At 40.4% G+C, this 21961-nt stretch overlaps 2 protein-coding genes across 4 annotated transcripts; both read left to right on the top strand.

Moving 5' to 3' along the window:
• The first annotated feature begins 492 nt into the window (after positions 1-492).
• bace1 (beta-secretase 1) lies at positions 493-11300 on the top strand. The gene is made up of 9 exons (XM_071471836.1): positions 493-1364; positions 5123-5211; positions 5314-5530; positions 6609-6746; positions 6858-6992; positions 7081-7182; positions 7693-7842; positions 9272-9443; positions 9719-11300. Exons 1-9 carry the CDS (start codon positions 1029-1031, stop codon positions 9955-9957), a joined length of 1578 nt encoding a protein of 525 aa, XP_071327937.1. The 5' UTR covers positions 493-1028; the 3' UTR covers positions 9958-11300.
• Positions 11301-16035: 4735 nt separating this feature from the next.
• On the top strand, positions 16036-20188 carry serpinh1b (serpin peptidase inhibitor, clade H (heat shock protein 47), member 1b). 3 transcript variants are annotated; one of them, XM_071471778.1, is made up of 8 exons: positions 16076-16190; positions 16879-16910; positions 17677-17826; positions 17967-18159; positions 18311-18581; positions 18701-18799; positions 18915-19147; positions 19255-20188. In XM_071471778.1, the coding sequence occupies exons 3-8, from the start codon at positions 17708-17710 to the stop codon at positions 19555-19557; spliced, it is 1218 nt and encodes a 405-aa protein (XP_071327879.1). In that variant the 5' UTR covers positions 16076-16190; positions 16879-16910; positions 17677-17707; the 3' UTR covers positions 19558-20188. The 3 variants fall into 3 exon arrangements, with proteins under 3 accessions (XP_071327880.1, XP_071327879.1, XP_071327881.1); XM_071471779.1 differs by lacking the exon at positions 16879-16910 and having other exon boundaries at positions 16036-16190; XM_071471780.1 differs by lacking the exons at positions 16076-16190; positions 16879-16910 and having other exon boundaries at positions 17706-17847.
• Positions 20189-21961: the final 1773 nt, after the last annotated feature.

Genomic DNA, 21961 nt, shown 5'->3' with positions numbered 1-21961 from the left:
GCATTATAATGTAGGCTACAAATGGACTTGTTATTGTGCCTGTTCCCCAAAAATAATCATTGCTACCAAAAACTTTTCAAAGTTGGCATTCCAGGTCATTATAGTCATGTGAATTTTCATTACAAATTTTAATTACAAATTTTAACAACTAGTTAAAATAGTCACTAGTGGAGTCATTGCAATAGACATCAAAGTGGAATAACTAGTCTTGTATAAGACACCTTGCTAGGTATGAGTTTTATGTTGGTTTAGGATTTTTAAAAAATGAATGATTTTTCTATTGCCTAATCTAAAATACAATGTTTTATTGCACATTCTAATATGAAGGGTATGGATTTCATTAAGGAACAATAAGCCCACAAAAGCAAAAATGGATTGCTATGGTATTTTTTTTAGTGAGATACTTAATACTGTCTTATTTTGAAAACAGAGGAAGTGCTGTGGTTTTCACTTGACGGTGGTGATGCTCGCAGCTCTGAGGGATGCAGCGGGGTGGACGGAGGGGGAGGAGGAGGTGAAAAGACCGGAGGCTGAGAAGAGAATGAACGGGTCGGGAAAGGGGGGAAGGATGCGGATTATGGTAGCCCGCCGGCCAGCCTGCCTTCCGGCGATGGTTTCGTTCGTTTGACGTGAGGATATGTGGAGAAAACGACAGGGGCCTGCGGTTTGATTATACGCGGAGGGAGAGCCTGTAATTTACGTGTCTCCGCAAATTACCAGTGACACCGGAGGGTTGCCAGGCTTAGCGGCTCGGGTTGCCAGTGTATGTTATTTTGTATTTTACATGTTACTTTGTCGTATTTTCCTCTCAACAAGTTCACGTCAAGACAACCGGAGTAAGAACACCGTGACCCCCGTCCCTCTCCATATCTGCGGCTCAACTGCTAACATGTTTTTAGCCGTCGTCTTAGCATCACTGCCACCTGATCTCCTCTGCTCTGCCGCTGCGGGCTGGATGTCAAGCTGAACGGAGCGCCGTGAAAGCCGGAACCGATAACCAAATAAATACAGCTTTACCGTGTTTCAACATGGAGGCGTCGACGTTACAGCCTCGCTGGCTGACGGGTCTGTTTATATGGACGACTTTGTGTTGGCTCAGCAGCGGTCAATCCGCGCCGGACGCCTCAGGCCTGCCGGTAGCCATCCGTGTGCCACTGCGGCAGGGCGCCGAGCGGTCACCGGCGGTACCACCTGCGGCGGCCGCAGCTGCCGCCGTGCGGGGCGGCACCGGGAGGTCTCCAGCCCGCAGGCGGAGAGGAGCGGCAGCGGGCGGTATCAGCTTCGTGGACATGATTGATAACCTGCGTGGGAAGTCCGGACAGGGATACTACGTGGAGATGGCCGTGGGCTCTCCTCCGCAGAAGGTAAAGGTTTCATGTACATGGCGTGATGTGCTGTCAGAGCAGACTGTGTGCAAATGTTATGAGGGCCTGTACTACAGAGCTGACGTGACAAAATGTGCAATAAAAAATAAATAAATAAAACAATCCGTCTTTAAAGATGGTCAGTAGGTTGTTATTCCTTATTACACTGTACAGAGTCTCTCTCTCTTTTTGGAAAAGGCAATTTTCATCTTGGGTCCCTCACTCCCTGTCTCTCTCCTTTCTTCAATCCAGTGTTATTTATTGATATGAAAGCATAAATAAAACAATATTCCCAGAGCAATACTTCTAAAGACATACAGCATACATACATACCTTTATGGGACTATCACTTCCACGTTTCAGCAGTAAATCTGTGCATGTGTGTTTTTTGTTTGTCTCATGTTTCAACCAGCTACACAACAGGTTGTAACACTATGAAAACAATAACAGGTACATTTAACTCATCTTCAAGCACCACAGATACACTCTTAAGGGCCTACAGCAATGTAGGTAATTGTAGTATATAAGACACTAAATAACTCAATGGGAGGTGACATCGCTTTAAACTTAAAATACATTTTGCTAACACACTTGCAGTATGTGTCTTTTAATAATGTAATAACATCTTACTTTAACGTTTCTAATTTAAGATTTCTATAGTTAAACAGGGAATATCAAATTAAAGGTGGCGGAAAGTACTTAAAATATACTGTCGGGTTGTCTAATACCGTTGATGATCGTGCACTGACAGATGGCCTGTGTGTGTGTGTGTGTGAGAGAAAGTGAGAGAAAGGACTGAATGACACAGGCAGATAATGGAACCATTAATTCTGTGGAGTGAGGAGTGCCAGCTGGGTGCAGCTGTGGTGTACAGGCTGGCACAGAGAGGACGACGGATAGAGAGAGAGGAAGTGATGAGGTGGTAGAAGAGGAGAAGAAGGAAAGGACAAAGGTGACAGATGGACTGAAACAGAGAAATAGATGAATGGCAGGGGAGATGGAAGGGAGAGGGACCTGGAGTGGATTAAAACAAGCAAAAGGAAGTGTGAGAGAGAACAAAGTGTGGGAGACAGGGAGTTTGAGAGAGGAAGAGATTTTTTAAAGTGTTTATGACAGAGGGAGGGTGTGGAAGTGAGAGTAGGAGCTTTCAGGAAACCAAAGGAAAGACTGTAGAGAGATGATGAATGTAATGGAGGGCTCTGAGGTGCTGAGTGGAGGTGTCACTCTGCCACTGAGAGAGACACTGATGCTTCCTTTATCAAGGAGAGAGACAGAAAGAGAGAGGGAGAGATCTTCCTGGTTGGGGTGCCACAGTGACTACAAGTCAGTTGAGACCAATCAGCAAAGACAGTCAACACACTGTTTTGGTGGCTAAAGTGAGTGTCATTCACCCTCCTGGAGGCCTGCGTATCCTTTCAAATTTTACGTTTCACTTAATATGATACCAAAATGTTCATGCTGATGTTAAAGTGATGTTTTTTAGACGTTCTTTGAGAAATATAGACAGATCCCAAACAGACATATGTAAATTTTTACATCACTTTCTGTTTCCATGCTCATTATGCATGATCATAACCACGTTGACAGCTGGACCTTTGAATCTACTGTCCGTCTGCCCTAATGTTTCAATTCGGGATACTAAGAGAGTCTTGTTTAAACCTGTGTGATTCTCAGGGCTTCTTCTTTGTAATGGATGTGCATATCATAAGACAATCAAAAAGTTGATTTAATTTTAAGAATCAGGTGGCTACATCACATTATTTTATTTTACTACCTATTTGGAACTTACATCAAAGTACATCCAGGATTTTATTAATTATAGCAAAGTAGTCATAATATGAACCCAATTGACAGTGGCCTGGAAACATAAGCAAACAATTGCCCCGTAACACCAAGCACATTGATCTTCAGGGACTTCAGGGAAACGTGATTAATCTACAGAAGATCCCAGACTTGTGTATATTAACCAAGCACAAAAGTGCTGGTCAGGGGCCAGTGACAATCTCATTCCCTAAAATTGCCAGCCAGGATAACCATATCTCTAACAACAAACTAATAGGCCATTTCAAATTATCTAAATGTGTTTAAGGCTTTAAAAGCCAATACACCCCATTAGATAAAGCTTTGTATAAATAAATAAATGTATCACTCTGTTCATGAAATAGACTGAGAATGGCATTACGTCAAAGAACTGTGTGATTGGGTGTCTCAGTAAGAAGCAAATGATGGGGTTTCAAGAACTTAAATGAAGAAAATAATGATACAATGCCTTGCATTTAACCGGAGATGCTTGGTAGATGCAAAGTTGTGGAAATAGCCTCAAGTCATTTACAGTAACCTTCACTTATGTTATATTCTGGTAACCACTTGATGATGTCTAGTAGATGGTATAGGGGGAAGGGCAAATTGCAGACAGGCACTCTGCCATGGAGGACAGGAAGACAGAGAGAGAGCGGGAGAGGGGGGAAAGATGAGGTCTCAGTGTGTCAGGATGCAGCCTTATGTGTTTGTGCGTGTGGTCATGTGCAGTACTTTGTCCAGGGGCAGGTGACTCAGTGTGTGTGTGTGTGTGTGTGTGTGTGTGTGTGTGTGTGTGTGTGTGTGTGTGTGTGTCTGCCTGAAAAAAAAAGATTTATCATGTGCAGTCAGCAAAATTGAGAGGAAATCACAGCATGTGTTCAGCATTATTACTGACAGTAGTGCTGTTTGTAGGGACAGTATCTGCAGGCATGTGTGCATGGGGGGAAAGTGAGATAGACTGGAGTATGTATTTGTTATTCTGGGATTTCAGGTCCAGCCCCTGAGACAGTAGCACTTTAGTGGATATTTAAAGAGCCAATCCATTATTGAACAGCTTGCTGTGGCTCTATGGCTGCCTGTCTCTTCATCTGTTTGGGTGTTTCTGCCAGTCTGTCTTATCTGTCTGTCCTGTGTCTGTCCATTTTCTCTGCCAATGTGTTGATCTTCCGTTGAACTGTGGTCGATCTTTAAACATAATTGAAACTACAACCACAGCCTTAGTACACTGTTAACCAGAACCACATGCAGAGTTGTGCTAACATGAAAATGCACAGTGTGTATTTAAAACAAAAGTAAAACAAGAAATATTATAAATGGTACTAGTGATAAATGGCATACAGTTCTATGTGCATAAAGTGTAAGTATGTAAATTCCTGTCTTTGTTGCTGTCTGCCGCTGTGCTCCATTCACACATTCACTTACTGTTTTTGGCTGAATGTGCAAAATATGATATTCACATAGAGATGCAGACAGAAGAGGAGGAGATGGGAGACAGGGGGAGTTGAATGGGCAACCTGAGAGGAGTGGAGGGTAAGAGAGGAGACAGAGAGGGGACACTGAAGGACATTTAGAGCAACAGGAAACAGCACAGGACACGACAAGGAAAGAGAACTAGATACAGAGAATGACTTGAGAGATGGGAAAAAAAACTACTTGCTGTAATAAAAAAAAAAAAAATAGCCTGTACGTACAAAAAAGTAAAGCTATCAATATAGACATCAAACACTCCTTCACAGAAAATTGTTTTACAAATGGACATGTCTGTCTCCAAGGCAGCAGAGGTACAGATTTAACTTGCCCTTCAGAGATTGAACATAATCAATTTCACAATGTAACCTAAGCGTCAGTTTTACAAACCTATTGATTTCTGAAAGTACACAGCATTTGATAAATTGCTCTCTCTCTCTCTCTCTCTCTCTCCCTCCCTCCCTCCCTCCATTCTCTCTCTGTCTCATTAGTTGAACATCCTGGTGGATACAGGGAGCAGTAACTTCGCTGTTGGGGCAGCTGCTCATCCCTTCCTGCGCAGATACTACCACCGTTCACTGTGAGTAGAGTGGTGTGAAAATATACAGTCACGTTTGGTTATAAAAAAATAGATGAATCTATTTTTAAAAAAATTCTCTGATGTCTCACCATCCATTCACAGCTCCAGCTCATACCGTGACCTCGGTAGGAGCGTGTACGTTCCTTACACCCAGGGTCGCTGGGAAGGGGAGCTGGGCACAGACCTGGTCTCTGTCCCACATGGCCCCAACGCCACTCTGTGCGCCAACATTGCTGCAATCACCCAGTCAGATCGCTTCTTCATCAATGGATCCAACTGGGAGGGAATCCTGGGACTGGCCTACGCTGATATAGCCCGGGTGAGAGCGGCGCATTCCTTGACCCTTCAAAATCTGAAAAGATTTGCCAATAAATGATCTTAGTTTCTCGCTGCACAGGGAGGTTTACACATTATACAGTCATTAGATGTCAGTGCCCAGGGATCATGCTCTTCTCTGTTTTAATCTCATCTATAAACTGATAGAATTGCTATAGATTTCACATTACATTTCATCTTATAAAGGCCTAAAAGTAAAATTAGTCCAACACTGAACAACACTTATTTGAAGTACTTATGTTAATATGATGTGAAATATATAAAATCTGAGAATATCTAAAGAACAACGTGGGAGTGAGGGGAAACGAGACATAGAAGTAAATATCACATTTTAGACCATTGTTTAGCTTTTGTCCAAAAGGGAAAGATTGCTCCAGTAAACTGTCAGATACTTGTAGAAAATAAATATGGGAGGATTAATGTTTGTTGAAAATAATTTTCCTTATCAAGCCTCCGTAACAGTATTTTTTAAGCATACTTTCAGAGATCCTGTTAATTATGTCTCCTGTGCATGATCAAGAAAGCAAAATAGGGTAGATGTAAGCACCAAGCTGGTGAAAAGGCTACTGAGAATACTCTACTCCCAGATAAACCTTTACCCCCTTTCCTCTCTTTCTGAATTGCTAATCTGGTGTAAGAGGATGGTACTATTATGATGATGCTACTATACTATGATGACACCGTGTGACATCTGGAGGGTTTGATAAGAAAAGTAATTGGCAAATATTTCAATACGTAACTAAAATCTTTTTATTTTTGTTGAAATTGTGATAGTGATTTACTACAGTATTTGCTTCTGGGGAAAGCAGTAATGCCTTTGTAAACAGAGGGAAAGAAAGATGGGAAAAGAAAGACAGGATGAAAGCTGCTTTCACAACAGGTTTGCTTATGAAATAAAAAGATATTTTAGAGGAGGGTGAGGTTTGATTAATCTTTTAGAACTTTCAAGCTTTTTCAAGCTTCAACTTTCTTTTGGCCATTCAGAAGTAAAGAAATCCTATCTTTCCCTCTCTTTCCCTCACTCTCTCTCTCTCTCTCTCTCTATCTCTCTCTCTCCCCAGCCTGACGAGACATTGGAGCCTTTCTTCGACTCTCTGGTTCGTCAGACTCCTGTCCCCAACCTCTTCTCTCTCCAGCTGTGTGGAGCCGGCTTCACCCAAAACTACTCCCTGGGCAGTGCTACTGTCGGCGGCAGCATGGTGAGTCACACACACACACACACACACACACACACACACACGCACACACACACACAATCCAGTATCATATTTGAAGCCAGTGTTGGATTCTTTTTTCCCCCGTGCTCTTAGATCATTGGAGGAGTGGACTCATCATTGTACGTAGGAGAGCTGTGGTACACTCCCATCCGCAGGGAATGGTACTATGAGGTCATCATCGTACGCATTGAGGTCAATGGACAGGACCTCAACATGGACTGTAAAGAGGTGAGGTCTGACTGACAAGAATGATTCATGGTCATTGATACTGCAAGTTATTTAAGAGATTTGCTATGTGTGACTCTTTCTTTCACAGTACAACTATGATAAGAGTATTGTGGACAGTGGTACCACCAACCTTCGGCTGCCAAGGAAAGTCTTCCAGGCCACAGTCAAGGCTATTGAAGCAGCCTCTTCGGTCAGTTCCTGCTATACCATAAATACCTTTTTCTTTCTTTCAACAGAAAGTTAACATCAGTTTTGGAATCTGTGAATCGATTCAGAATCAAATAAGATAGAAATCATGATTTTGATTTGAGTCTATCAAAATATAATACAAAATAACAAAAGAAAGAAAACACGAAAGAAAGAAAAACACAGTACTGATGTACATCTACTGTAAACATAATATATCCTTAACCATAAAGCACAAGTGTTGTGACCGAAAAGTGTAGACTGAAGCCAAAGCTTGTAAATCCTACCCTCATCCCCAACAACTCTGCACTGTCTTAACTATACATACACACAGCTACATGTGTCCTTACATTTATAAAGTGGATATAGAGGATACAGTCAGCAGTACCTATTTGAATCAGTTGTTTTCCCACTCTTATTAAATAAGAGTCACCCCACCCCACGTAACCCCCCTGATCAAGTGAGCAAGTATGGGAAAGGAAAGAACGAATGTCCTCCTGACCCTGTTTTTCAGACTGAACAGTTTCCCTCTGGGTTCTGGCTCGGGGAGCAACTGGTATGTTGGCAGGCTGGCACTACACCCTGGCACATTTTCCCAGTCATCTCCCTCTACCTGATGAGTGAAAACCGCAACCAGTCCTTCAGAATCTCCATCCTACCGCAGGTAATAAACAGTATGTCGTGCTGGATGTAAATGTAGAGGCATAAAACAGGAGTTCACAAATGTTTTCATGCCTGTGATCGACTTTGTGATAGCCTTTGTTCCATGGGAGCATATGAAGCATAATGCCACCTTTACTTCACCTGGATTCATGAAAGATTTTATCTACTTTTTGTCCAGGGCTAAAAGAACTGTGGTGACAGTGTTAAACACTGTTTGGAGATAGATGTCTTCTTCTTGGCCTGCGAGAAGTTATGATATTTAGTGAAATGATTTTGTCATCATTGTGAGACAAAGTTAAACAAGGTATGTCAAGTATTTCATCTGGAATTCTGAAGTCGGAGATGATTTCATGAATGTCCTATAATGCAGAGTCTTCTTTTCTCTGTGCACTCCTACAGATAGTGGCCCTATCTTTCAGACACACTCTTTTATATAGTTCTCAATAATAGGTGAAAGGTTAGGTACCAGGATGAAAGAGAATTACCTTGGAGTATATTCTCTAAAGCTTTTCACAAAATTCTGAAAAGACATTGAACATTTTTTTTATTCAAAGCTACTGACATAAGCCTTAGTGGGAGGCTTGTGACCTTGATGCTGATGGCTTGAGGAAAGATTTAGTTTTTTGTGTGTTCTCTCATTTCTAGAGCAGGTACATACTGACAGTAAATCAGGACATTCACTGTGTACAGAGTCCACATACTGTAGTCACAGAAAAACCTGAAGACTGACTGACACTGGATTTATGAGGTTGAGTTGATATATTTGTCATAAATGACTAAATACATAAGGATCCCTTAAATTTGGTCAAAAAGAAAAGGCTGAGTGGGACATTTTCCAGTTGAAAAATAGACATGTCAGCGCTCCCTGGTGGACAAATTATGTAGCGATGACAATTTATAAATAATCTCTAAACAGATTTTACTGGACTGCTTTAACTTGCATATATTGGTGGTTCAGATGTGTCAATGATAAGCTCAAATCAGCTGATAATGAACACAAAAATGAGCCCAGAGAAACAAAATTTCCAGACGAGGAAGTTAATATCCTAATATGTGCCTTGTGGCCAGTTTCTTTCTTTATCACCACCTTCCTCTGCACCTTATTCCCCAGGGAGCGTTTGGTAATATCATGAACTTGAAACCAGAAACTCTCAGTAAAATATGTAGCACAGTTTAAGAAATGTACAAAAAATTGTATAACTTACAGTGTGCCCTTTAAAAGTCTTCACTAAATCCACATACCATCTTAAAGGCATTTATAAAGTCCTGTTCACAATTTAGCATAATACACACAGTTCACTCAGAGTGAAATCTGTGCAGGTATTCTAGGTACTACATTAAGATAAGCAGAGCACTTTGAGGGCACGTGTTCATGTTTCCTATCATTAACACTCCCACTTTGATCTTTCTCTCTTTCTGCTTCTGTGCAGCAATATCTGCGACCAGTAGAGGATGGGGCTTCAGCCCAGGAGGACTGCTATAAGTTTGCCGTATCCCAGTCTAGCACTGGCACAGTGATGGGGGCCGTCATCATGGAAGGCTTCTACGTGGTCTTTGACCGTGAGAAGAAACGAATCGGCTTTGCTGTCAGCACCTGCCATGGTGAGGAGGACAGTAAGCAGGAATCAGGAGGAAAGTGGGGATGAGGAACATAGAATGAGTAAAATTTATACGGTATCAAAAAGAGTAATGAACATTGAAATAAAGAAGAATTGGGATGGAGGGACTAACTATAAGGCTAGAAAATTTAAGTAGAAAATGCAGGATAAGTCTTTAGGGTATCTAACTTACAACCTTAAAACATGTGCAGTAATATCATCTGTTTTCCTAAACTTTGTGTTTCTAAAATACCTACAATCCCATTCTCCCCTTCCTAGTGCATGATGAGTTTCGCACAGCCTCCGTGGAGGGCCCGTTCCATGGCATCGACCTAGAGGACTGCGGATACAACATCCCTCAGACAGATGAGTCCACTCTTATGACCATCGCCTACATCATGGCGGGAATCTGCGCTCTCTTCATGCTGCCCCTGTGTCTCATGGTTTGCCAGTGGCGCTTTGCCCGCTGCCTCCATCCACACGGGGACTTTGCTGACGACATATCACTCCTAAAGTGAACAGTGGGGACAAAGGGGGTCGAAGAGACCCACACTTGAAACACAGGACAGAAATGGATCGTGGTAAAAGGGATGTATGATGTTACAAAATGTTGGTGCTGTTGAAGGAGAGCTTTGAACAAGTTTTTCAGGAATATAATATATTAAGTACAGAAAATGCTGACTTCCAGCATGTGAGGATAACTAGAGCCATTACTAACCTGAAGGACAAACAAGGATAGTTGATGTCATCAGCGTCAACTTTGCCTGTTTAAGCTACCTATGCAGATCAGCATGGTTAGAGGAACAGAAGTTGAAAAAATAAAGTCAAACACGAAACACAAAATCATGTCTTTATTATAAATAGTGTATAAATAGATAACAGACAAGGATTGGATTTGGAATTTTGAAAGATTTGTCTCTTAACATTGCAGAGCTCCAGATGGAGCGATTTAGGATTTGGGGAAAATTTGAAGAGTAAACACATTTACAAACATGGCTAAATGAAGAAACTCACAACCTGGATGTGAGTATAAGATGTGAAGTTGTCGAATGTGTTTTGCTATGGTATGATTCAAAACATATGAACGTGTGGTTACATGCGCGTGTTTATAGATCTATTGTTTGTGGCTTGTGAGTGAATGAAACGAGTTGATATGTGTGAGCATGCCTGTATGTGTGCACAGCTATACTGTAAGCGAAGAATATACAGAAAGATCTAATGAAAATGATAAATATGAAGGTGATAAATGGAACTAGCATCTACAAAATTACACTGTTTTGCAAATGCCAGCAAAAACATTCTGCAATGCAAATCAAGCATAAAGAGGCTAATTTGATCAAATATCAGCATTTACACGATAAAGTCAGTTTTGCTTAGTGTGAAACTGAAACTACTGAACACAGTCAATATCAGATGTCACTTTTTCTTCTTATATTGATAGTTTAAATGGATTGTACAGGAATTGTTTGCATTCCAGATCTTGTATTTGCGCAGGCACACACACACACTCGCACGCACACACACACACAGAATACACATTGCATATCCTACTGCTGCACCATCTGATGCTTTGCACATGTAACAACACATTACATGTTAACAAACCAAGACTTAATAGGGCTCCTTTCACAGACACAGAAACATCCTAACTCACTACATCTTTCAATGGGGACCATATATGCTTGGACAAGGAAACCAGCCCAAAGTATGTTATACACTAAAGAACACTATGTATGTCTACAGGGGACAGTTTTTATTGTCTCTCAGCAAGCTGTAAATAGACAAACTCAAAACTGTATATTTATCTGTCAGGCGCTGGCAGCACTGTTGAACCAATAAAGTACTTATTGTAACTGTAAAATGTCATTTTCATTTCTTCGCACAAAACATAGCCCACTAATGCTAAGTCATACTCGTATATTTACATTTGCACATGTTCAATGTTGAAATGTGCGAAAAATAGACAAAGATACAGTGTGTACATAAATTTCATGATTGCTGAAAACGCATTCCCGCTATTTGTGCTTCTCAGGTTCAAAAATTCCTTATTTGTATCTCCTAGTTGCTTCAACATAGAAACCATTCAAAATAAAAAATGTTCAGCTCAATTAAGACTTTATCAGATGTGTTCTATTTTATGATATATTTTACATTTTACATTTCAAGTTATGACCAAACAATTAACAATAAATTATTGTAGAATTTGTATTAATTAATCAGTGATTGCGGCAAAGCTGATCTGTGTTAATTAAGATTAAAGCAGAAACAGACAGATAGACCATTCAGGATGGGTACATCCCAGAGAGTGTGATTCTTCAGTTTTACCACATGATTTGTTACGATTTGTTTCTTCCAAGCTGTCAGATGAGAAGTGGAGCTTCAGCCTGTACAGCTCAGCTCTCTGCTATATCTTCAGAAATGACAGATTCTAGTTTTTTTAATGTCTTAGATTTGCTGACCATGTCATTTATCATCTTTTACTCACAAATTAGTGATGTATGTTTGAGTTCATCTTTAAGGACGCTGTTGTTGTGCGTCAGTAGTTCTCAGTTATTGGCTATCAAAAATTAATAAAATATCAATATTACAAATATTAATATTAAATAATAACTCCAAAATTGAATTAAAGTTATGCTTGGGGCCACCAGCCTTAACGGCAGGAGATAGTCAACATTGTGAAGGAAAGTGGTAGTAATTTATTTGGTTGCTTTTCACTCCATCTAGTGGTTATTATTCAACAATACAAACGCTGGCAGAGAATCTGTCATGAGATTATTGTCTGGCCAACAATTAAAATTATTAGTATTGTTTCTTCCAATACTATAGACATTCAGAATTCATATCCAGGATATCAGGCTTCACTAAAAACACCCAAAAAATGTGTAGAACCCTCCTAATTTAATTTTCTGCCATTCATATTTGTAGTGGAAAAGACAAACTTGCAGTAGTCTGTTTATATTTTAAGAAGAATCCTGGTGAAATAGGTTCAATTTAAAAACACAACTAGAGTAAAAGAAAGTATACAAACATGAACACAACCTGATTTGATACTTAAATTGCTGTGAAGGAAGCTTTGGTGGCCTTGGAGGAAGCTTTCAAACTTCTCCCACCAGGGGGCATGTTCAGTTTATATTAAGACCATTAAAAGGTTTCACCTCCACACTCCTTCATCACAGTACAGCCACATTTCACAGGGTATACTGTAGGCCCAAAAGAGACTTTTTAACATTCCCCAAAAGTGACAGAAATTATCCTTAATTATCCGAAATATGCACACACAATTATTTCTCTTTTTCAATGAAAGGTTTTAAGGATGTGAACTAGTGTATTGCATAAGATCATTGGAATTTCATTGAGTCACCCAGAAAGTTAGTTAATAAGGCAATTTTTTTAATCAAGGTGAAGGCAGGTGGGTTCCAAATGTTAGAGCATGTAAATTATTGACAGGCTTAAGGATGAGACTGTCCGAGTGAAAACGTACGGACTTAATGATCAAACTCTTCGACCAGAAATCTACAGAAACAGGATTGTGCATACTTTTGTGGAAGGAAGTACTGTATGTATCACTGCTGGTAATGTATGTCAGAATTTTTTAAAAATACATAGCCCATGTATATCAGCACCTGTTTAATGCTTTTGCTACACATTTCATTTCATCATAAAAGTCCACTGCCTGCTTTTATTTATCTTCACTAAAAGAACAACTTTTATTTCAACTACTGGACTCAGTCTATTTAATAGAAATAGAAGTAAATGGTCTTAAAAAAAAAAAAGAATAAAGTATCTACTCATAAGACATTGCATCCTAATAGGCGTCCAGTTTACTGCCACTACATTGAATTACAAGTCTGGTTTAGATAGACAATACACATATATTTTAAGCTATATATGATCTCTTAGCTCTGTGCGCCCATAGACACAAAACCTCGGAAAGTTGCATCACACAGCTGAGCTGAAACGTTTCTCAGCTCTTGCGTCATGGGCTCCTTGGCCGCTGGGCTCTACTTCCCTCAGTGAAGTCTTCGTGTCCAACATTTCCTCTGACGGGAGCAGTGGCTGTAACAAGTTGCGACAGAACCAAAGATACAAAGTTTACCACCTATCACAATGTTAATATTGTTTTAGAAATCTGTTGTCAGTCTGGAACTAACAACTAGAAAGGTTGTTGTTTTCACACTGCAATATTTGGTTTTTAGTCCTTCATGGGTTCTTTACACAGTCATGGATGCGTTTCTGTAGCGCTGCAGTCAGTGAATAATGTTGGCCATAAGGAAAGTATTTTAGAGAGGAAACCCAACACTGTCACGTCTCGAAGAGGCTCTGTTCCTCTACAGTAGCAACTTTAACTATAATGCAAATGCATGAATAACTGTTTGCTTTCCATTCCTTACAAAATGTACCAAATAACAGCATGAATATTACTCACTTACAACAGAAATAATAATGGTTACCTTACCTTTTCCAGTCAGTATTTCTAAACAATACATTAATGATCATTTTTTCAAAATGTTATTCTACCTAAAGTTGACAGAATTAGTATGGTATAGATATAGTACAGTATGGACATAGTTGACATCATTTCAATCCAAATGTATAAACTAGAAAAGAAACCGGAAAGCAAAAGAGGGAGACTCAGCTGAGGATGAAGCCGACCAACACTGGTGCTGAGATCAGTGTAATGACGTGCAGATGCTGAATGGGCTTATGTCCCTGAAATAGCATTTCGTAGCTGTAGTTATGTAAGAATTGCTCCGCCCTCTGAGACCTGCTATTCCTGCTCCTATTTCAGATTTTGTAGTAGAGAAAACGTGACATGCGTATGCCCGGTTCCTGACTGTTCTTACTTTTCACTTTCACTGTGCTGAAATATTGCATCATTTATTGCTGTGCCTATAGCTCTGACGTCCTTACCCACCATATTTTAAAGATGACAGTATTACAGTACTTAAACTGCTCGTGTGTGGCGGTGATTCAGAAAAGTGCTGGAAGAGTCTTTATGCTCACACAGACACGTGGTATATACAGCATGAAGAGGTCACACACAGGGTTTGTGATCTTAGATGACCTCTCTGGCTCTTTTATACTCCCTTAAAGAAACAAAATAATTAATATGTATTGTTTTCATCAAAAACACCTTTATACACTATTCTTAGACCTTTTTCTATAAGGCTCACATAACAATGCAGTATCTCTATTGTAAATTTGGGATGAGATTATGAACTGTTACAAAATGAATTTCCCCTTTACTGTAACTACATATATATCCTTTTCTTACTACATCTTATTTGTGTGCCTTCGTACCACATATAAAAATCTCACAAGTCAAGTCTAAATTGTTAATTGTCACTGTCCCCAACATATGACTCATGATGATATCTGACTTTTATCTGACTAGTTGTTCTGCAAGAGCCTAGTGACCATGGCTGAACTATGGAGTTAGGATTTGTTCTCCTCAAACTTCAGTAGAACTTTCTGGATGCCTCCCCCGACCAGTCAAAAGAAAAAGGGGGCAAGTCACTCACCAGTTGGCATGTCAGGACAGTTTGCTGAGGGCTGCAGAAGAGGAGGGGTTTGGTGATCAAGAGAAGGAATTCCTCAGGTTGGAATGTGTTAAACACCATGATCAGTATTTTATACTGTGCATAATACAGAATGATAACTCGTCTATCAAAGGTCTCACCCTGTTCCTTTTATAGTGGTTATGATTTTGGCAAATTCTATTTCTATATCTTTAGAAAGATTGTACAGAAAAAGAGTTAACATTGTGGCTAACATTGTTTATCTTTGATGTCATGATGCAGAATCTCATATCAACCTGGTGTTTTCAAGTAAAGACTGAACAGGTTTTCATACATTATATTTACACCTTATTTTGTTTAAAATGTTCTTTCACAAATAAAGAAAGGAAGTCCTGGTCAGAACACGACAGTTTTTACGACAGTGGTCCTCCATAACACCCCCATCCTTCCTGCACCCTGCAATCAGCAGCTGAGTTGGACAGACGTGGCACTGTGGGGGTGGGGGAGATGGATGGGGGCAGGGCTGGAGATCTTGCAACTTCTGTGAAGCATGACCACTACTTGAATGACGCTTTTAAAGCTCTGGACATTTACATTTGAAATTAGACGTCGGTCTAATGAGGTTAACAACAGTAAATTACTTTGTGTCCTCTGAGAACAGTTGTTTCCATTCACTGGTGTCTTGGCTGCTGAGAATGCAGAGGGGTGGTGTCCCAAAGAGGCTCACACACTCCATGTAGCAAGAACTAGAACTGTAAAAACAAGCTTTGGCAAGCCACATACTGTATTTTCTTATGGAAAAGAATCATTCAGTGCATATTAAAACACAGTTTTATCCTTATCTTTTATATGTGATGAAACCAGTGTTGCAGATTGAGTCAGCAAGCAGCACTGGGACCTAGAGGTTGAGGAGTATTCCTATACATCAGCAGCCACAACTGACCCACAATCAGATTTTCTCTGAGTTTCTGTGTGCAGCCGCCCCCCCTGAAACTTTCAAAGCTGAGCCCAGATCAGGTCGGAGGAGTTAACATCAGCCGACCCCTTACATTCCAGCCTGTGGGACCTCCCAGCTGCCAGCTTCCTGAGGAAAACACAGACACCCTCATTTGAATATTCCATTCCCACTTCTAGAAAATTCTCTCTCCGGCTATATAGAGCAGGAGAGTGTGTTAGAGTTAGACAATCCACAGAACACAACTCCGAGGAGACACTCTGCGAATCTGTGCCAGGTAAGGATTGGAAGATAACTGTCTTTGTTTTCAGGAAGGAATGCAGAGCGTAAATGGGCTGCTTCGTTTTTAAGGCTTAAAGTAATAGTGCAACATTGTTCCGTTTTAACCAGTTTGAAATTTACTGCTATTTCTCTGGCTGTTTGACCTGCACATTTCACAGAATATTTTATACTTGTTTGCAAGGAAAACAAACTCATTTCTTGGCAGAGCTTAAAGTTTTCATGCAACTTATCCCAGCAAAGCTTTTTGCCTCTCGCATGCCACTGCTTTGTTGTCTATTGAAATGCATTTAAGTGCAAACTCACTGAAAAAAAAGTTCCATATATGCAACTAATCTGGCTCTTTCTAAAAAAAAAAAATTAACTTTGATCTATCGCTTTTTGTTGAGGAGAGGCTCAAATCTGTCCTCTACAAATCAGTGCTGCTCTACTGTGGCACAGCTGATTGGATGAAAGTTTTTTTTCTGGGTCACACACAGCCAATGAAAACAGCGTACGTGTCTGATTGTGAACAAGTGATGACTAACTAGTGCAGTAACTTTACCTTAGATGTTTTAACTTAGTTTAATGGATGAAAACTGGGAAATAGGGAGGAATTAGACAACGCGAAATGTTTCCATCAGAGCCTGAATAATGTTTCATTGCCTGCTCTGTGGAGATTATTACATACACCTCTTGTCTTTCAGAATGAAAATCGCAGACATCAAAGCATCTCAAGGTATCCAAACATGAAGCAAAAGTCATTTCTGCTGTACCACAAATATGCAAATAGAGATGCTGACAACATATCCCATGCACTGGTGGAGTGGAGTCAGTAACATTTTTAGAGACACCAGGGCAGCTGGTTAATTACAACCTTAGGCTATATACATTTGGTCCTTTGTTTGAACAAGTGAGTAAGATAGAGCCTGCATCAGGCCCACGCCCTTCTCTGGGACAAAAGTGTTGCCACGGAGAACATTTAAATGCATCTAACAAAGAGATTTCTGATCCTTTATTTGTACTGGCTAAGGAGGAGTAGGTACTTGAAATCATCAAAGTGCAGATGTGCAACAGTTTGCATGAATTGCAGTAAATGTAGTGAACAGGGAGGCATCATATTACAGCCTTGAGTCAGCACAGAGCCTTTCTCTGAGTGGACGGCAGCTCCAGCTGTACAGCTGAGCCTCCAGTTGCTGCTGACGTGGCGAGCAACATGTCTGCCTCAAACTGGAGGCCTTCCCGAGCCTCTGTGTGGGCTGAGCCGACCCTGCCCTGCCTCTACAGTATCACATCCCAATCTGTGTCCTGGCAGTTTCACGTTTTCTTTCTACCAAATATATATTTTTAGTAAATGAATACAGTTCTGGATATATATTAATTCCACAAATGTCCCGTCCATCTCAAACTCAATATTTGTATATGGTTTATTTATTTGATTTTACTCAAACAATCCAGGTTAAGTCATGTTAACCCTGCCTTTTCTTTTGTTCCTTTCTTCGCAGGCTGCTACAGCTGCGTTTGGAGACAGACAGGATGTGGATGACAAACGTCATAGCTCTTTGTCTGCTGGCCCTCGTGGCCTCCGCAGAGGATAAGAAGCTGAGCAGCCATGCCACCGCGCTGGCTGACAACAGCGCCAACCTGGCTTTTAGGTCTGCATCTGCATTATGATGGTGACACATTTTTTAACTTAAAGTTGTCTGATTATGGTCTCAAGGGTTTCCAAAATTTTGCTGAAGCACTTTTCTCAGAAAAACACAAGTAAATAAATTATGTTGTGATTTTGATTTAGCCTCTACCACAACATGGCAAAGGAGAAAGACACGGAGAACATCCTCATCTCTCCTGTGGTGGTGGCTTCCTCTCTGGGGATAGTGGCTCTTGGTGGAAAGGCCTCCACTGCCTCTCAGGTCAAAACTGTCCTCAGTGCTGACAAGCTGAAGGATGAGCATCTGCACGCAGGGCTGTCTGAACTGCTCTCTGAGGTACATACAACAATATAAAATACAGTACATTAGACCTCATTATCGACATGTCATCTGCCATCCTTAATAATTCAGTGTTGGTACCATAAGAAGCTTCAATATAGATCTGCAATTTTGCACCTTTGTCTTATTATATGTTGCTCCTTCCAAGGTGAGCAACGCCAAGACACGCAACACTACCTGGAAGATCAACAACCGCCTCTACGGCCCCAGCTCCGTGTCCTTCGTCGATGATTTTGTGAAAAACAGCAAGAAGCACTACAACTACGACCATTTGAAAATTAACTTCAGGGACAAGAGGAGCGCTGTGAACTCCATCAATGAATGGGCGGCAAAGTCAACAGATGGCAAGCTGCCTGAGATCACCAAGGATGTGCAGAACCCAGATGGAGCCATGATTGTCAATGCCATGTTCTTCAAGCGTGAGTTTAAACATTGTCTTTTATTCAAAGCCTGGTTAATTTTATGTTTTTGATCATAACTGCAATGTGGAGAAAAAAAAAAGATGGGGTAACAGAGCCTTTAATATTTTGTCCCACAGCTCACTGGGATGAGAAGTTCCATGATAAAATGGTGGATACCCGAGGTTTCCTAGTTACTCGCTCATTCACCGTTGGAGTTCCCATGATGCATCGTACAGGTGAGCCTCTCCATCATCTCTGTTTCTGATCTTATTATGTCTTCAGAACTTATAACAGCTTCAGCAGGAATGCAAGCAAGATAAGGTATCTGATTGGTCTGGATGCTCTTCACAGGTCTGTATGACTTCTACGAGGACACAGAGAACCGTATCTTTGTGCTGAACATGCCTCTGGGCCAGAAGCAGGCCTCCATGATCCTCATCATGCCCTACCACCTGGAGCCCCTGGAACGCCTGGAGAAACTCCTGACCAGGAAGCAAGTGGACACTTGGCTCAGCAAGATGGAGAACAAAGCTGTGGCCATCTCTCTTCCTAAGATCTCTGTGGAAGTCAGCCACAATCTGCAGGTAAATGGTGGCAATTTGGTGGTTTGATGGTTATCACAACATTCAAATCCAAAAATAAACCAAACCCTGTGTGCTGACCAAATCTGTTTCTCTGTTTTTTTTTCCAGAAACACCTGGCTGAGCTTGGCCTGACCGAGGCGGTCGACAAAGGCAAGGCTGACCTGTCCAACATCTCTGGAAAGAAGGACCTCTACCTCTCCAACGTTTTCCATGCATCGGCCCTGGAGCTGGACGTGGAGGGAAATCCATACGACACCAGCATCTTTGGCACTGAGAAGCTGAGGAACCCCAAACTTTTCTACGTGGATCACCCCTTCATTTTCCTGGTGAAGGACAACAAGACCAACTCCATCCTTTACATCGGCAGAGTGGTCAGACCCAAAGGGGATAAGATGCGTGATGAGCTTTAATGTTAATGTTTTGACTCACATTGGGTAGCTATGTGAAATTATGTCAGGATCCTGTGTTTGCTTCTTGGTATGACTGTTACCTCATGAGCACATTCCAATAGACAGTCTGTGGACTGAATATCTGAGCTTACTGTTTTTAGACACACTAAACCTTCCCAGGGAACAATTTTGTATCTTTAAGCCACAGTCCTAAACCCCCTTGGCTCGAATAATGTCCATATTCATACATAAAAACACAAATGTGCCTTATGAGATTTCCATAAACACGTGGCAGTTGGCACAGCAGACAACATGCTTATATTAAGTATGATCTCTTTTTCTCTACATCCTATTTTTGCCTGTGTTTGTTCGGCCACGATCAATGTGCGTTTTCTTGCATTATCTTTAATGTTTAAAGAAAAAAAAAGATCTTTGCACAAGCTTGTTTTACAGTTCTGTGTCACACCCTCCCTTATTTTGCCTCCAGTCAGCACTGCACTGAATTGTTCCTCTGCATCAGCTGCATCAGGGGCTTAATTTATGTTCACTTGCCAGCCATACTGTTGCTGAAGGTATTTTCCACAAAGAAGCTGTTGGAATTGTGTGATTATGAAATATTGTGTTCATTTTTCAATAAAAATAAAGAAAAGAGTCTTTGTGTGTGTGTCCTATTTTTATAAAAGTGTGTCTGAATGGAGTGTAGAACAGAGGAATGAGCGCTCTAGAGTTAATGTCTCAAAGGAAAAGAGATAACAATCTTTCCAGTTGGCTGGAAGTCAAACAATCCCGCAGGTCTGGAATGCAGGGATATGACAATGGCCGTCCTTTTCCTCATATTGCTAATCTCCTGTAGATAGCAATCCAGAGAATTTTGTGGTATATTTCTTTAACCATCACTAGGCTAAATAAGTCAGTGGGATCTCTGTTGGGATCTCCCAACCAGCGGAAAAGTTGACTCTGCAGTGGCAAAACTGGAGTGCAGGGTTCTCACGGTGAGTGGGAAACTTAATCTCCTGCAGTTCCAGTGCAGCGAATGAAAAGCTGTAGCTGCACCTCAACAGCAGGTCAACAAAAGAATCAAAACCAGCAGTTTTTGTTACGCCTTTCACATGGTCAAAGCATCATCTCAAGACTTTTGTTGTCATGTACTGTCAAAATTCAATCACAAAATTATGTCACAGCTTGCACGAAGGAAATCTTGAATACATCTCTCTTAAAAAATAATACAATCCCTTTGTAAGTAATTAATGGTTTTAGATGGATTTCTGTGTAAGAGCTGTAGCACCACCCTCTGCTTGGAAAGGGTAAAACAACTATAAGGAAGATAATTAGGATGTTACAAATCAATAGTTTAATTACTTTATCATGTGATATTTGCACACACATTGTACTTTGCATTGCAGGAATAATACACGAGACAAAATAAACACATATAAATTGCACAATGTACATGTTTCTGACTGACTGATGTACATCAAGCATGAGTTAAGCTTCTCCTATAGTCAACATAAAATCATGGGATGTAAGGGGATTATTTCCAAATGTAATTAAAAAAAAGACAATATTAGGGTTTGAGATGACACTTATACTTGACTATATTTTGGGGTTAAGGTCAAAACTCTCACAAATACACTTCTATCATCACTTACATATGCACTTCTATTAATCAACACATTTTAATATCATTATTATTTATCTGGTTTCGTGTCATTTTTTTTTAGTTTGTGCTCTCAGGTATTCCCTTACACCTAAATCCCATTTTATTAATCTGCAGTGAGCATCTACATTTTGTGGCTTTTACACTTTTAGTCAGAAGCAGTCAATAATAAAAAAATCTGTCCACTGCCTCTCAGCAAGTGTCTTAATTTGAACACTAGATGGCAGTGTTTAGCCAGTGCACAGCTCTCACACACGTCATGCTTCTGTGAGGAAAACTACACTTAAACCTCTGGAAGTCTTTTAATGTACTATCGTAGAAGATTAATATAGTGCAGCACAGGACGCTGGGAAAAGCAGCTGTAACACTCCCAGATATGATTAATATTGTATACTCAGTTTGCTTCTCTCAAACATTTATGGATTTATGTACAAAATCTACTGACTTTTTAGTCAAGAATGGTTAATTTATGTTGTAAATAAAATTGTTGCGTGAATAGGCACACACACAGACTGTGTTCTTATACTGACACATTAAAGAGAGGGTGTAAAGTTTTGATAGCAGAAAAAAGCAAGATTTTTACTTGTTAAAATGTAGAAATGTTGATCATCATTATGAATGGTATTTTTTCACATCATTTATAACTTTGTATCACAGGTCTATTATTGATGGATGATTCAGGGATGTAGCTCAAACAGTCAATTCAATTTACTTGAACTAGAATTATAGGTGCTGATATCAAGCGTTATAGTATCGTGTCAGTGGAAT

This window comes from Trachinotus anak, unplaced genomic scaffold (genome assembly GCF_046630095.1).
Source record: "Trachinotus anak isolate AG129_WGS33_773 ecotype Australia unplaced genomic scaffold, CSIRO_AGI_Tana_v1 ptg000034l, whole genome shotgun sequence".
In the NCBI taxonomy this organism is placed as follows: domain Eukaryota; kingdom Metazoa; phylum Chordata; class Actinopteri; order Carangiformes; family Carangidae; genus Trachinotus; species Trachinotus anak.
The sequence above is the reverse complement of the archived record's forward strand: the minus strand, read 5'-3'. Positions and strand labels throughout refer to the sequence as shown.